Below are 17905 nucleotides of genomic sequence, written 5' to 3'. Positions count from 1 at the left end.
CACTATGGATATTTTGTTCAGCCAAGGAATATTGCATAATAAGGAGCTGATGAAATAAATGGTACCCAAAATGACTATAGAAATATGTGCATGCTGTTTGTGGGAGGCAGAATGGCAGAATCCCTCCCCCTGCCTTGGTCATACTTGATGCTTTTTGTTCAACAACACTGACCCAACTCCCACATAAATGCTCTACAGAAAATCACAGCCCACCTACGTAATTCATTTTGCAATGCATTTGGAGGCCGTAAGTGCTTAAAGCGCTTTAATATTTCAGCAGATCGGCATGAAAGCGCAGTGTGGCGTAGGTTATAATCTGAAATTGACAGCTACTATTGGCACATACATTGTTAAACAAACACAGGGCCGTATACCCAGCTGAGCAAATCAATTAATCATTCAAACTGCTCTATGAATGTATAATTTGCACATGAAATTGGTCATGTTTTCATTCTTGTTCTGGCAGACATTTCTCAGTTGGTTTTAGCCACCTTTCCTTTAGAAACGGCCAAAAGTGAAACTGTAGGAAGTAAAAACTGCAGAAGCAGGGAAATTTGCAGGAAATAGGGCAAGAAGCCTCATGTGGAACTATTATATGTTATCACAAAATCCTTTTAGTTATCATTGTGTGTGAGAGAGGGAGGGAGGAGGGAGAGGGAGAGAATGTGTGCGTGTGGCTATTGTAGAGCATTTTAATTATTTGGATATTTTCCTTTGCAGGAGTCTCTGCCATCACAAAACACAAAAATGATTTCGTCTATACTCATTTCACAGATGATTGATGAGAATAAATCAAAAGAAAATAAGGCTCCTTTCCCTATGAAGTCTGTAATCACCCAGTCTGATGCTTATCGCATGAGCCAATCTTTGGCTAATCATAGTTCAGTCAACATTAATAGAGCATTCATATTGCTTCCCAGAAGATTAGGAATTCAGATTTCTTCAGATGACAATGTATTTGGAACAGACTCCCATACCAAAGAGGAGACGCAGTGTCAGAGCCAGAGGAAAGGTTTTGCTTCCATCACAATCACCGCTAGACGAGTCGTTCCACCTTCTCACAGCATGATGCAGGTGGATGCTTCCGACTCTCCTTGTTTGAAATGCCGAGGAAGAAGTAAGCTGCTAATGAACACTGCTCCTGCTTCAAATGTGACTGGGCTAGATCATCTCTGCAGACCTTTCCACGCACAAAGATGTTGTCAAATTGGAAATGCCACTGAAATAAAGGTTTCTGAACCCTGTCCGCAGCCGTGCACGGAGCAATCAGGCTGCACATCTAGCACTGAGAATAAAGAGAACAGAAGGACCCCTCCAAGAAACAGCCACAAGAAACAAGCACCCATTTCCTTCACTTCAAGCATTCACTTCAGCATTTCCCAGCGGTGTCCAAACACAATATATTACATAGACAAGTCTCTCTCAGTGCCTGTAGATCAACCTCGGACTAAGAACCAAAAAACGCATAGGTCAGTCATGTCTTTCAATATAAATTGCAGTTCCCCCACTTTAACGCCAGATGGAGTGGATGGTTTAGCTAATGGAGAGCTAATCACAGAAGTACTTAAGACAAAGCTCCCAGAGGAGAGCAAGGCTCCACACAGAACAATTTGGAATGCAGATCTCAAGGAGAACTACTTGGATGAAAAACAGACATCGGAAAAGGAACCGTTAGGGACTGAATATCTCCAGAACGGTACCTTTCCATCTGAAACCCTGCCAGTTGTAGATAGCCTTCAAGGACATGATAATTTAAAGCTAACACAGAGTAATGATGGGAATTCAAGTGACAATCACAGTACATTGTCTCCTCACATTCCTCAGTGGACTTACGATGAAGGTGAGTAGGTTAAATAAACTCATCCTTGTTAGATCAGATATCTAGAACAGAATTCACCCAACATTCTTTTAACGCTGCCACTAGCTTTTTTAAAAAGTGCCTTTAAAAAATAAATAAACATATGGTGATTCTGAGGGCCACTTCATATATAACATTCACATAAAGAATAGTGCTGGCTTGCCCCAAATATGAGTAGCCCTGAATACAAACTTAAATGGCTAGTTACTAGTGACGCGGGTGGCGCTGTGGGTTAAACCACTGTGCCGTTTGGGCTTGCCGATCGAAAGGCCGGCTGTTCGAATCCCCGCGGTGGGGTGAGCTCCCGTTGTTTGGTCCCAGCTCCTGCCAACCTAGCAGTTCCAAAGCACACAGAGCAAGTAGATAAATAGGTACCACTCCGGCGGGAAGGTAAACGGCGTTTCCATGCTCTGCTCTGGTTTTGCCAGAAGCGGCTTAGTTATGCTGGCCACATGACCTGGAAAAACTGCCTGCGGAAGCGGACAAATGCCTGCTCCCTCAACCTGTAAAGCGAGATGAGCTCCGCAACCCCAGAGTCGTTTGCAACTGGACTTAATTGTCAGGGGCTCCTTTACCTTTACCTTATGAGATTATGCTTTGGACAACAAGCATATTGCTGCTGTTCCCCATTGACACCTTTGACTGTGCAGGCTCCCAGAAAGGACCTTGCGACTGCTTTGCTCCTGTGGCTCATTGTTAGCTCATTGTCTGAATTGGGACTCATGGTTTATCTCTCTTCACACTCTCTCCAAGAATACACCTTGGCTACAGCTTGTGGTTAGCAATGAGAGAGCTTAACTGCAAGTCCCGGTTCTGATGACTGATTAAACCAAATCTTGGCTTAGGTCAAGGTGGTGCAGCAGTAACAGCCATGGGAGCAGCATAGTGGTTGCAGGCAACCCTCTGGTTAGCCTCATGTTTGCATCGTCTTGATAAGCTATAATTTGGCCTACTTGTATCTTTGCTGGCTGAAGTCCATAATTATATTCCAGGGTAAGCACAATCTTGACCAAGTTCTGTGAACTATATCTCAGAACATTTTAACAACCTGGAAAGTAGGTCCATGCTCAGGGTAGAAAGTTGGGGTTTGTTTTAAAGTGGAACTCCCAGTACCTACATGATTCCAGGGTTGAAGTCCTCCTTTATACACCCAAGTGTTACAACCAGCTCCCACCTCCTGTACTTTTTCCCACACCAGAAAAGCCAGAATTACATTTGCTATGGTTTCCTTTTACTACAGTAGTAATGGCAAAGGATGGCTCCTGGTACAGTAAAAAGGGGGGTGTCCAATAGAGGCTAACTCGTTTGCAGTCTGTAGAAGATTGATCCTAACAACTGGCAGAGGGTCTTCTCGGTAGTGGCGCCCGCCCTGTGGAACACCCTCCCATCAGATGTCAAGAAATAAACAACTATCCAACTTTTAGAAGACATCTGAAGGCAGCCCTGTTTAGGGAAGTTTTTGACATTTGAAGTTTTATTCTGTTTTTAATATTCTGCTGAAAGCCGCCCAGAGTGGCTGGGGAAACCCAGCCAGATGGGTGGGGTAAAAATAATAATAAATTATTATTATTATTATTATTATTATTATTAATCCACAACAAGCTTATAAAGCAGAAGAGGTAAGGAAATATATATTAGGAGACCACTCATAATTTATGCACTACGATGCTATACATATCTGCTTAGAAGTAAGTACCCTTTGACTTCAGTGGGACTTGCTCCTAGGTGTGTGTGTGTTGCATTGCAGCCTTAATCACTCACTGTCTCATATTACAGCAGGTATTGATTGGTGAGGTGCATGCTTTATAGTATGCTGCAATATGTGTAAAGAACATCCAGAGAGAATTTAGATAGGCAGTACTCACTTGTGTAAGCAATTGGGCACCCAGTGTGCAGTGGAGGTCAAAAGGCAAGTCATGTCTCTCCCTTCCTAACCTGGAACTAGTCTGGGTCAAATGTTCAGTCAGATCCCTGCACAGTGCTCAGTGTCAACTTGTCCTACCCTCTCATTCCTTTGCATAGACGCATGGAAAATATGCTTGTGTGTGATGTCTCTTTTAATAATGCTGATACACTGTTGTGAGTATGAATCCTGGCTGCGGTCCAACATGAACTGCTGAGCTCGGATCTCAGTGGTTGCACCCTTTAGTCCCATAATGTTAAACATGATTAAGAGAATTCTGTGTGGCTGTAGGACTGTTTCTTATGGTTTATTACATGCTAGACGTAGCATTTGGTGTTCCTTAAAAGAGTCTGGATTCAATATATCTTAAAATAATTTTGTTCATAGAAGTTGCAGTTTCTCTGAGGCAGGGTGGAAACAACTCATGCAACTCTGCATTTGCATGCAGTTAATAAAATACAGCAGTTTTAAGTCTTTAAGAAATGTTTGCTAGCTGTAATGATAGTTCAGTAATGGAACCATGTGCGTTAGAAAGGAAAGTTTCAAAAAGCAAGTCAGCTTAGCTTTGTTCAAGGATAATAAAACACTGTGACTTCTGCATTAAGGACAATAGAATGACCAAGGTGACCTCCCATTGTACTATCCTTCCTTGAAATTGTATAAATTCAAAGTAACAGTTTATGAAATTTTGGCTGGCTTTCTTTTTTAGCTATGATAATGTGATATCCTCCTTTATTCTCTAAAGGGGGGCTGAGGAAACCAGCCAGATGGGTGGGGTATAAATAATAAAATTATTATTATTACATTATTATTATTATTATCTTAGAGACAGAGCACATGCATTTCACACAGGAGGATGCAGGATCAGCCCCTGGCATCTATGTGAAATGGATTTTAGGTAGTAGTGCTAGGAAACTTCTGACAGACCCAAGGGAGCTGCTACCAGGCAGAGAAGACAGTATTTGGCTTGTTGGACCATTGCTCTTGTGCATTGCTATAGAATCACAGAATCTTGGAGTTGGAAGGGACCCCAAGGGTCATTTTGTCCAACCCCCTGCATTGCAGGAATCTCAGCTGAAGCATCCATGACAGATGGCCGTCCAAGCTCTGTTTAAAAACCTCCAAGGAAGGAGAGTCCACCACCTCTCATGGGAGTCTTGTTCCACTTGCTGTCAGAATGTTTTTTTTCCGAATTTTTAGTTGAAATCTCCTTTCTTGCAACTTGAAGCCATTGGTTCAAGTCCTACTCTTAGGAGAAAACAAGCATGCTCCCTCCTCAGTGTGACAGCCCTTAATATATTTGGCTATCATATCTCCTCTCAGTCTCCTCTTTTCCAGGCTAAACATACACAGCTCCTTCTCATAATGCTTAGTTTTCAGACCCTTGATCATCTTGGTTGCCCTCCTCTGCACATGTTCCAGCTTGTCAATATCCTTCTTAAACTATGGTGCCCAGAATTGGACACAGTATTCCAAGTGTAGTCTGACTAAGAATAGAGTGGTACTATTACTTCCCCTGATCTGGACACTTCTGTTGATGCAGCCTAGAATAGCATTAGAGGTTTTTTTGCTGCTGTATCACACTGTTGACTCATGTTAAGCTTGTGGTCCACCAAGACTCTTAGATCCTTTTTACGTGTACTGCTAGTAAGCCAGGTGTCCCCCATTTTATATTTGTGCATCTGGTTCTTCCTGCCTAAGTGCAGAACCTTACATTTGTCCCTATTGAAATTCATTCTGTTAGCTTGCACCCAGTTCTCCAATCTGTTAAGGTCATTTTGAATTCTGATTGCCTTCTGTGGCATTAGCTACCCTTTCCAGTTTGGTGTCATCCGCAAATTTGATGAGCATCCCCTCAGTTCCTTCATCCGAGTAATTTATAAAGACATTAAACGACAACAGGCCCAGGACAGAACCCTGCAGCACCCCACTTGTCACTTTTTCCCCAGGATGACAAGGAACCATTAATGAGTACTCCTTGGGTTCAGTCAGTCAACCAGCTACAAATCCACCTAACAAATCAGTGTCATTTGTTCCCATGGTATAAAATGTGAATATGCCTTCTGAGAGGTTCCCACCCAGTAGCATGATTTTTGGGTCCCCTTATTGCATTCTTCCTGCTTTTAACATTTTAAATAGAACTAATTAATAACGACTCAAAAGGTCATGGCCTTTCTTGTTGAGATCAAAAAAATAATGAGTAGTCAATTACCTGTCAGCCATTTAGCAGTGACAAATTGTAGGAAATGAGTAATATTCATGAGCCTTCATTAGAATTGGTGTTGAATTATACCTTCACATGAGAGATGGGAAAGATCTATTAGGTCATCCAATCCAATCTGCATATAAAATGCTGTATGGCTTTACAGTTTAATTACTTGCAGCAATGCAGACCTGATGTTAAGTATGAGAGACAAATGTCTTTCTGTTTTGCCGTAGGACATCTCTGGGTGTGCCCCTTCAAAAACACAAACATAAACCCAACAAAGGACATTTCAAATATAGTTGATACTCCTAGGGGGCTACATTTGTGGAGCATGAAAAGTAGGTTCTAGTTAGATAAACATCGGAAAGGCTAGAACAATCAGAAGCTGAAATTTATTAATTTATTAATGTGAGATTTCAACATAACATTAACTAGCTAAACTTGTATTGTTATGACCGATACTTATAACCTGTGCTTATATAGTACAGGTTTTCAGTCACAATTATATAACCAAACTTCTGTTTTATGCAATTTTTTCTAAACCCATTAAGCCTGTTGTTGTGGCTGTTCCCATTCCTATCTTCTGGGTGAAAACAGTATTTATTCATTCATACATACATACATACATACAAAATGTGTATTCTGCACTTCTGGTGTCTATCAACAATTAAAACCCACCATAAAACACATTACAGTCGTTGTCGTCCCCAACACACTGTTATCTAAGATATAAATACAGTATAATAGAAACAGACAAGTGGAGCAAATTAACAGAAGATCATTGGCCAAAAACTTATCTATTGATAAAACAAAAATCTGCCGTAAAGAGGAAACACCCAAAGGGTTGCATAAGATAAGAAGTTTGAAAATTTAGGTGCAGCTATAGGCAAGTAGTGATGTAGTAGTCGGCAGATGAGTGCCTGAAACACTCTGGAATTTATTGGCTGTGCAACAACCTTGAGTTAGCAGCCTCTTAGAGGTACTTCAGATTAGATTTCTGAATCAGTAGTGCCGTGCAACTGAATATGCTAAGCAGGTGCCAGATTTTGCAATTTTATTTTATCCAGAGCTTTCCATTTAATTTTTATTGTCACATTTCCTGACAGTAGACTCCACAGCTTGCAAACAGAGTTTGACTTGCAATTGAACAGTGGAGCTTAATAACAGGTGGCAGCTGAAGATCTGTCAGTTAGGAATACGTCTCGTTGATTCTGGAGAATATGTAAAGTGATGGATCTCCAAGTTCTGATCACTTTCTTTGGCACACTATAAATAGGTAAATGTTGCTTGAGTGAGTTTGTGAGTAGCATATATAAAACTGAAAAGTGCTAATGGACCTCCCAGTTAATAATAATAAAAAAAGCCAGGAATATAAGAAAGTTTGCTTTGCTTTCTCTCTCTCTCTCTCTCTCTCTCTCTCTCTCTCTCTCTCTCTCAAATAATGATGACCCTGATTATTTTTCTCTGACGCATCTAAAATGGCCACAGCTGAGGAGGAAAGTATCAAAGTATTGGGCAAGAAAAGAGGGCATTGGAAAGAAAATTATTCTATGAAGGAATGTAATGATGCTGAGACCATTCTACTCTCCCCCCTTGAGTACATTTGCTGTCATCACATTTCTCATAATTTGTCTTTTGGGAATCTCTGCCATGTAGCTGGTGGTTCATGTGTGCTGCTGTGTTGACCACACAACAATGTGGATAATATATGGGTTCATTCATCTGGCATGCTGCAGTTGGCAAAGGACTGCTTCTCATTGTTATGGGTTGAATTAGCTTGTTTCCATGTACATCCCAGCCTTACAATTAAAGGTGTTGATTTTTTATGGTAATGCAGATATCTTTGCTAGACAAAAACCTGCCTTTGCAACCATTAGCTGTACCATTATCACACCAGGAACTGCTTTGTTTTGTTCTATGAACATTATGGACAATTTCCTTTATGGTACTTTAGCATGTTATTCATATACTCAGTGTGATACAGAATGTGACCAGATGTGAATCTAGATTGGATGCAAACGACAAAAAACATGACCTTTTTATTACATCCCAATGAGAAACTCACATAAGGAACCTCGACTTGCTATTCAGTATTTCCAAGCAAATGCCCTTAAAGTCACTAGCCTCTGACCACCAAGCCACATTGTACTTATTTTGAAGATGACATCACAAAGTCTTTCATTTCCATTCTCATGGATACTGCAGTGACATCAGTGCCCTTTTATGCCATAATCTTTGCTCCTATTGGACAATGTTCACGTTTTAAAGCTTGGTCAGTGTCTTTCATTGCCCTACCCTAAGCACAAACGTGCTACATAGGAGATACAGAACCGGGCCAATGGGGTGACGTTTACCAGATGTCTCGTAAATATTGGGTAAGCGGTAAGTTCTGTGGAAAAAAAGTCTACTTCATGATGGTGATAAAGTTGGGTGTGGGTGTAATTGCCAGTGGTAGCAAGTGTGGCTTTGAATCTATATGTTTCAAAGCTTCACAGATCTTCACCATTGCCCACCTGGAATAGCAAAGAATTATCACAGCACCAACACACACACACACCAAAACCCCCTTCCACCCTGGCTAGCATGAGACAGCTTTCGATGCCACATTGGTTCCATTTCTCTACTCCTGCCCAGCCCCAAGTTAGGATTGTTCTTCCCTACTCTCAAACTACGGTAGCTTTGTGCTGATGATTGTAGCATTCATGGAAAACTTTTGTTGTCGTGATGGTAACAGATTGCAGGGCATCCTCTTTTCTCTACAGTTGCATTACTTCTACAGTTTTCTAGCTAAGGCTTGCAATGCTGTGATGAACAGAATGATTAAGCATCTCATGTTTAGCCTCCCTTTCAAGAAGCCGTAAAACAGAGACCTTGTATCTGAGCCAGCAAACCAGGGGCAATGGGAAAACGTGAAAAGGAAATGTTTCAAGTTAATCTCAAAGGAAAATAGGAGCCGATTTGATTGTAACTTGGATTCACGAACACCTACAACGATGAAACTCTAGGTCCCCATAGTTATTATATTTGTTATATGTTTAACAAAATTTATATACCACTTGATTGTAAGAAAACCTCTAAGTGGTTTACAAGTAACAAAGCATTAAATTTATTGATTAAAAATAGCTGGTATTTAAAATCAATCAAAAGAGTATTAAAAACTGCATAGGGCTAAAGCACATAAGGAGATAAAACATCCTGTCAATAGGCAGGGAGTTCCAAAGTGTAGGTCCTGCTACACATTGATTTCTTACAAGCGTGGAAAAAGTAATATGTGGCATCTGTAACAGTACTAGTTCTGCATACTGAAACCGCTGAGTGGACATTTATAGGGAAAGGTGATCCCTGCAAATAAACTGGCCCCAAGGTGTTAAGTGCTTTATATACTACTAGTAACACCCTGACCTTGGCCCAGTAGCCAATGAGCAACCACTACAGATCTCTTAGCAGAGGTGCTATATGCTGGCAGAGTCTCATTCCTGTGCTGCAACATTCTGCACTAACTGCAGCTTCCAGGTCAAACACAAGGGAACCGTTACTACAATCTTGAAGTCATAACTATAAAAGCATGTTGTTGTTGTTGTTGTTTAGTCGTGTCCGACTCTTCGTGACCCCATGGACCAGAGCACACCAGGCACTCATGTCTTCCACTGCCTCCTGCAGTTTGGTCAAACTCGTGCTGGTAGCTTCGAGAACAATAAAAGCATGTAGCCAGAGTTTAATATAAATAAGGGGTATATGAAATATATGAGCAATGGGTATGTTTACAACATTGAATTCAGTTCTGGCTTTTCCCACTGGGGGAGCTGCCTTAATACCAATTTCATATAATGTGCCTTCAGAGAACTCGCAAGAAGGTGTCGGTTGAGTTTTGTGTAGAAGTTTGATCCATGATATAGATCTGTTATAGCAGTACTTTTACTGTACAAATGCTCAGGCTGTATAAAACTTAAGTGTCTGTTCCAGATCTCTAAACCTGTCCGCACCCGAGATTAGTTTGGTGATGCCCCATCACAGTGTCCCCAACACTTGTTTCTGGGTTTTTGCTGCTGTCGTAGTGCACTGTTGTCATTCAGTTGCACTGCAATTTAACCTCCTAAGGAGATGGCAGCACAGGGTGACAGAAGAAGCTATGGAAAAACTTGGCATAGTGGAGACAGGAGACTGGGGTAGCAGAAAGCAGCTTCCAAGGCGGCTGTGCAGAGGGGCAGATCCCAGTGGTTTGAGACCAAAACCAGAGCAGAAGTGATTGTTGCTAAATAGCGTGGTTTCACCAGTAACATCTACTGATACAAAACGTGTGGAATGACATCATCCTACCCCGGCAAAAAATGCTGCAGAAGGGGGACAAAGAAACCCTTCACAAGATGCTTTCACCACATGCATCTTGTGTCATTGGGCAGCATGGGAGATAGAGGAGGAGAAACATGAAGCTGCAGTTTCAGTGGCAACCACAGTCTGCCATACTGGTCTGGTTCACGCATAATGCTAACCCATGGTTTATGAAACTAGTTTAATAAACTATGGTTTGGTGTTATGTGTGAACCAGGCTATTGTTGAGTTCTTATTGTTTGAAAATAAAAATATCTTACTTAACACAGCAGGCTCAAGGTTTAAGCCCCATGTAAATGCAGAACATTTCTCATGGAGAGTCCCTGAATCATGGTCTTTATGACATAGGAATTTTCACTTTGCTCAAGTTTATCAGTATGTTCCAGTTTACCACAGGGGGCTGTATTCACAAGAGGGTATCACTATAGCTCTGGAGGCAATGATGGTGTGTATCTGTCTTGAGTGACTCATAAATTGGCAGTATCATTCTTACAAATGGGGCTAAGTTGCTTTAAAAGTAGGTTTGAATGTCACATGGTGCATTTACTGTGTTTTTAGATGGTTCACATTAGTAGGCTCTTAGCCTAATATCCTGTAGCTTTGACTCGATGTGTGTGGCTTTAATTTACCTGATTAAAACAATAAAACCTCAGCTCTCCAGAACACACATATGCAACCATCAGGAATAATTAGGTGGTTTTGTCATCCTCCCTACCAGCTGTCCAACACTAATCTGCTGACTCACACTCCTGGCACAAATTAGTATTAGGTGTGCAAACAAGCTAACACAGCTGTTCATGGCTATTAGGCTCTTAACACTTTCATTGCCTGAATAATTTGCCATTTATACAGCTTCTGGTATCATCCTTAGATCTTCTATTTGAGTGGTCATTATTTATATATCACCATCAATGTGTGTGGCGGCACTTTACAGAGAACGAGGCCCCTGCCCTAAGTTGCTTACAGTCTAAAATTTGACACAGAGGAAATAGAAGAAAGAGGAAGCAGCGGGTAAAAGGAGAAAGATGATATGATGATTCAATTTACATGCATTTTGGCTTGGTTATAGCCAACCTAAGGCTGATAGCAGCATGCACATCATACATTTAAATCACACGACTTCTCCCAGAGAAATCGCAGAACTATAGTTTAAGGGTCCTGGGTTTTGCTGCTCTGTGGGGTGTTCCTGAGTTTTTTTTGGGGGGGGACCTTCTGTATGCAAGGCAGTTGCTTTCCCATTAACCTACAGCCCTTCTCCCATGTGTGCTAGAGCTCTGGGACCACAGGGGGAAATGTGCCCTGCTGCCTGAGGATTAAGAAAAACAAACAAACAGGAGGGTTGAAAGGTTTGGGCAGGCACCTAGGGAGACATGCTAAGCACTGTTGCGCCCTGGGCACCATGCTGGAGAAGCCAGGACTGCGGGTAACTTTGCACTGCCTTCTTAAAAACAGTAAAGAAGACCCATAACTGCCCACGGCAGTATTTTCCTTTAACAAGTATTTTCGTACAAAAAAAATTTCACAGAATAAGGACCAGCTGCCTGGCAATGTTTGCTTTGTAAAAGAGATTGCTTTTCTACAGCATGATCAAAAAGCCATCTTAAGGAAGGCAGCAAAGTTGGTTCGAGGCATGGCTAGTTTATTGGGGGGGGGGACCCCAAATAAAAAATAGCACGGGCACATTTGGGATATATGAAACTTTGAAGAGTTGAGTGGGGGGAAAGCATGTTGTGACCTTTATGTCTTTTCCCCTTTGTATCTTACTGCATCAACAAATTGTGTAAATTGTGCGGTTGTTAATATATACACATACAGACACACATTTTACTAATGGAAGCGTTTCTTTTTGTCTCCGCTATTTTGTTCTCACAGGTTTCCCTCTGCATTAGACTTTCATGTCTTTTTTCATTAGCTTTAAAGTATTCCTTCAACTGGGATAATAGCAAAACCCTATCTCCATCCAATTGCAATTTGAGCTGTTCTCTGTGGGTTGCATATATTTCCAGTTTGTTGCTTGGAGAGCTAGAAATACCACTCTAGATATTCTTAATGAGAGATTCATGCCTTATTCCCTAAACAATACAATGAAAATGTTCCCAGAATATGAAAAGTGAGCAGTGTGATCTCAGCTTTTTAAGCACCCTTTCTCTGTTTTGTGTGTGGCTGTGAGTTTCCTGTAAATTATTTGCAACATACTCGACAGTAAATAATTGACAGCTGTTTGTGTTTTATTTTGGCTCTTTATATGAAAGGAAGAGCCAGATTGGGGTCCATTTTTGAAAGATTTAATTGGTAAAAGAAAATATTTATCAAATGTAGCTCCAAAAATTACTCAATGTTTTCACATCTTTGCCAGATAAATGGCACAGACTGTGGGGTTTGATTTTCGCTTGTGTTTGCAACTAACACTTTAAATTGCTATAGCTAGTAACTACAGCACAGTCTGTCTCTGCGTAATCAACCCCTGGATAGGGAACTGACATTGCTTTATAACTCAGTGAATACACATCTTCCTTACTCTCTCCCCTTGTGAGATCTATTCCTTGGGGAACAGTTTCAACAACTTGCCAGATTGGGTGAGATACAAATACAAGATTATCTGGCTAACAACTCAAATGTAGATATTTCTTCACTAAAATAGGAGCTCCAACCTATACATGTGCTGCAATACAGTCTTGCTATTGTGTTTATAACTAGTGGGTGATATTTTGGAAGTGTCTAATATTTGGGATGCAGTGTGTAATTGGTTAATTGACAAGTTCAGGGATGTCAGACTGTCATTATCCCACAGTTCCGACTTTCGAAGATCCTCTCCTCCATTTTCATTTGCGGGGTGTGTGTGTGTGTACCTGGTCCCTATTTTCTATCTTGCACATGTATTCTTCTGCCTGTCTTTTCCCAATGAAACTCTATGCTTCTGTGCCTAAACCCCGTTACCTTTTACTGATCTGTGAATAAGACGTGGATTGTGCAATCCTAATATTAGACTTACATAGGAGACAGGAAAGTGAACGATTACATGGAATCTGGGCTCCAGCTGAGTGGCTCCAGATAACTTGAACCAGTCCTGATTGCAGAAAAGAGTTTGCAGCGAAACCACCAGAATTTAATAGAAATCACAGCTGGAGAGGACTCCTATTGCCAAGCAGAATGAGCTTCAACATAGAGAGGTTTTTAAAAAGTTTTATTTTAGCTTAGCTGCTGTAATTAAGGGGCAACGTTCTAATTCCATTACCAGGACGTTCATTGAACCAGTAAGTGACTCCTTGTGGCTCCCACTGGGATAATTCTAATGAAAGAGATAATAAATTAGATATGTTTCAGAAACGGGAGTGGGGGAGAAGGAGAGAAATAGTAAAGCTAATGTAGTTTTCAGTTATCAAGAGATAACAATGTATGTTACAAGGAAACTTTGAGATCTCTGTTACAGAGATAGTTCATACATTTCTGTGTTATTACCATGTTAGATCCTCAGCAAATTATCATACAACAGAGGTCACCATCCTGGCGCCAATGGGTGCCATGATGCCCATGAATGCTTTCATTGGTAACCCTTGTCAGGTTCTCAAGACCCTGAGCTTTCATTTTAAAGCTCATTAGCCCTCCTAGAAAGATAGTTATGGGACAAAATGTGCAGTTATCTTCTTCTGTGAATTAAGAGCGTGGAGTGGCCACCTTGTAAAGTTTGCCTGGTGCTGAGGAATGCTCCCTGTTATTAGACAACAACACCATCAGATGCCACATATAAGGGTGACTGCAGTCTTATCCATGTAGTTCATTTCAGCCAACTTCAAGAAAATAGATTCAAACAGGTATCATATGAATTGAATGTCATTTTCAATTCCCCATCAAGTTTTCACTGGTAGTTTGTGAATCTTGAAAATATGCATGCTCATGCCCATCTCAGGCCAGATCCTATCTAATTCCATAAACGAAGCTTGCAAACTTTCCCTTTCTTGCTGCTTTTGTTGTAAGGCAGATGCCTTGTTGAGAGGCTGTCATGTTTATTAGCCCAACAATGCAGTTCATCTCAAATAGTATGATCATTCCCTCCACACGGATACACATTGACAAAGCTGGGCTTGGGAAAAGAAAATGTCAACCACATTTGTGTGTGCGTGTGCGCACTCACACACGCACAAATAATCATGTGTGCACAAACTAACAAGACAGATTTGGGAGAGGGGGAAATGTATATTTGTAGTAGCCTAGAACAGAAATACCTGTGAACCTTGCAGTTGGTTACAGAAAGTGGGAAACATAAGCCATAGAATTTTGGGTGGTAATTCATGAACAATGATGGCATTGATGCTTTTGAACAGTTAATTTTTGAAGCATCTCTAAACTTACCTATAAGCCTGTTGCTAGTGTTGCATGAGCTGCACACTAAAAAGGCCCCACAGAGAGGGGCAACTAGGATTGGCACTGATGCCATGGTCTGTGGTTTGTGCTCCCGGTCAGCATGGAAAATCTTCTGGAGGAGATGGGTGTGGCAAGTACACAAGACTTTGTCTTGTCTTGGACTCAAAATCGCTCTCAACCGAGTGATCTTGTGTGGACTGTGGGGGTGGAGGACTTTGGGTTAGACTGGGGTCTTGCAATCTTTCTTTCACAGTAGCCCCAATATTGCTTTACAGTCTTGGTGGATCGCCGTTCATTCATTGGCATGATATTTGTTCACCTAACCTTCCTTTCTTCCCTTGCCAAGAAGCCCTATAGGGCAACTTTGCAGATCATGTTTTCTCTGTGTTAAATGTATGTCTCAAAGATGCCAGTGTAACCACACTGCAATGGAATGTCTGGATCAAGCCTTCAATGAACTACTGAAATATGTTTGCGGAATCAATTTGGCTTTATACCAACAGTGCGTCTTTTATGAAGCGTGCTCTATGTTCTTGGCAATTATTTTCCCCAGTGGGTTTCTTAGAGTTGCATAGTATACAATCTTGTGCTGTGGAAATGAAATGTTGGTATATGGGCTGGTTAGGAAGCTATTAATTTGTAATCACAGGTAGTCTTGTTAGGAAAGAGGATAACATGATTAAAAGCAGTTTAGAGAACAAGGAAGTGAAGAGGCTAATGATATCACACAGTTTTCTGGTGGCAGTGACACAGCATCATTGCTTCAAGGTGAAATGATACATTTATGAAAATAATAATAATAATAATAATAATAATAATAATACATGCAGTGCTGCAAACAATGTTGGAAGGACCTTTGCAGAAGGAACCATGACAGTGAAGTTATATTTCAGGCATTGCTTTTCTTTTATTTCTCCTCTCCCTCTCTTACTTTTTACTAGGCACACAAGCATCCTCAGGAAACAACAGAAAACAGTGCATAAGAGACAGACACTATGAAACAGCACTTGCTTCCTTTCTGGAGCAATCGTCCAAGAAAGAACTCATGGTGGAAGGTGGCATTTCTTTGAAAGATAAACATCAACCCAAAGGCACTTCAGAGTCCAAAGAGAGTCAGACCCAAAGCTTTCTGAAACCAAAAACATCTTTTTCTGATCACGGGTATCATATAAAGGCTTTATCAAAAAGGGCACTGGGTGAAAATGATATCTACAGAAAAGATCCGTTCCCAAAAGGTAAGCTGCAAATCTTTCATTGGGTATTAGGAATCTAGCTTTTGTGGCATGTTAAAATATGATCAGAGTAAAAGGTGCAGAGCTGCTAATGGGCAGCTTGTTTGCATTTGTCTGTTGTTGGTTTTTTGTTTTTTGTTTTGAAGGTAGGAAAATACAGTGGTACCTCAGGTTAAGTACTTAATTCGTTCCAGAGGTCCATACTTAACCTGAAACTGTTCTTAACCTGAAGCACAACTTTAGATAAGGGGCCTCCTGCTGCTGCCGCGTTGCCGGAGCACAATTTCTGTTCTCATCCTGAAGCAAAGTACTTAACCAGGGGTAATATTTCTGGGTTAGTGGAATCTGTAACCTGAAGCGTATGTAACCTGAAGCGTATGTAACCTGAGGTTCCACTGTAGTTTGGAGAGCAACAGGCTTCACTTTATGCATTTGTATAAATTCTCAATATTGGCCATGGCCTATTGAGACCAAATAAGAAGAAATAAGACAACGTAGTTAGAACACACATAATGCATTTTGATGTCCCATGTTTCTGTATTGAATCCCCAAACATGCATACTTTAGCACAGCCAGTGTGGCCATGTTCAGGGATGATGAGAGCCGCAGTCCAATAACATCTGGAGGATCCAATAACATCTGGAGGTTCCCCATCCCTGTAAATGCTTGTTGTTGGAAGTGTTGAGATACTCAACTCAGCTTGTATTATAGGCTGATAGAGGGATACTCTCAGGGTTGCTGGCCTCATTTCCCACTCCCTTCTGCTTTATCCATATATGTTACCCTCCTTTTGTATCCAGTGAAAAATTGCCCAGCGGACAAACTATTTTATTGTAGACAGTTGAGAAAGATAAATTAGGGATTATTCTAATTCCATTATCTTGAAATTATCTTGATAACACCAACTTCATGTATTTTTCTCTTCTCATCCATATATATATAAATTATGCCCATCTCACTTCTCTGACATCCTAGGATTCCTGAATAAAGAGGACCTTGCTGCCTAGCAGCTCCAGGTCACATAATGTATTTCCCTTCCATTGCAGCATTAGGAACAGATCTTTGTGTACAATGGAAATATATGCACGATAATTGGTACATGGGCACTGTGCTCACCAACTGCAACTACAGCCTCCATGGAGCTTTTGGTCTGGAAAAATATCTGAAACTAATGTTCAGTTTTTCAATTTACCTTGCAAACCCCTCTTCAGGGAAAAATATTTTCAGAATCTTGGCTCAGCAAAAGTATGTGCAAGTAAGGCAAACAATCAATATGGGAGAGGATTTGCAAATTGGTAAAACAGGTGCAGAAAACAACTTTATATTTTTATTTGTTTGTTTGGAGAAAAAGAGTATCAAGCTTCTGCCATGACACAAGGAAAAAGTATTTTCTCTTTACTGCGATTGATCATTTGAAACAATCTGAAATAGGCTTTCTTCCCAGATATTTAATATCTCGAATCATACCATTTGGCAGGAAACACAAGCTTATTGTCACTCTTGTAAGAGGGGCATGTCTCAGTGTTCTTCAGAAGGATATTTGCCATTTTGGATTAATTCTGTATTTTTAGCTTGTAAAACGCTGAAAACATCTATTCGCATTTTGGGCACAAGCTCCTTTTTGGGATTATAAATTATGCAAGAAATATTGATTGTCAAAGAGCAATCAATCAAGCTTGATTATAAAGGAGGAAAACATTTTTTAATAACCTTCTATATTGATTACATTTTTAATGAACTTAAATCATATTTTAGCATTTTGTTTATTAGTTTCTCATCTTAAAGTAATTGCAGTAAAATAAGGACTTGAATATGCAGATCAATACAGGAACAATGAAAAAAACCCCAACAGCTGCAAGACCAAAGGGAAAAGAACTCAAATTACTTGAGAAAGAATACAATATACGGTACATATTTTGTTGTAGTCCATCATCAATGCAGTAAATCTTAGTTGGTTCAAAGTGTATGAGCTATTGAGAGTCATGCAGCAAAGGCTGTGACCTGTGAGCTAAGCT

At 40.6% G+C, this 17905-nt stretch overlaps 1 protein-coding gene across 3 annotated transcripts in view; it reads left to right on the top strand.

Annotated features, from left to right (window-relative positions):
• Positions 1 to 17905, top strand: part of LOC310677166 ((E2-independent) E3 ubiquitin-conjugating enzyme FATS) — a 125978-nt gene that overhangs the window by 81057 nt on the left and 27016 nt on the right. For all 3 annotated transcript variants that reach the window (XM_083439621.1, XM_083439622.1, XM_083439623.1), the window contains 2 exons: positions 721 to 1840; positions 15600 to 15893. In XM_083439621.1, the coding sequence (XP_083295747.1) occupies positions 721 to 1840; positions 15600 to 15893 (1414 nt within the window). The remainder of the gene's footprint in view (positions 1 to 720; positions 1841 to 15599; positions 15894 to 17905) is intronic.

This window comes from Podarcis tiliguerta (assembly GCF_965153285.1).
Source record: "Podarcis tiliguerta genome assembly, chromosome: 5".
Classification (NCBI taxonomy): domain Eukaryota; kingdom Metazoa; phylum Chordata; class Lepidosauria; order Squamata; family Lacertidae; genus Podarcis; species Podarcis tiliguerta.
The sequence above is the reverse complement of the archived record's forward strand: the minus strand, read 5'-3'. Positions and strand labels throughout refer to the sequence as shown.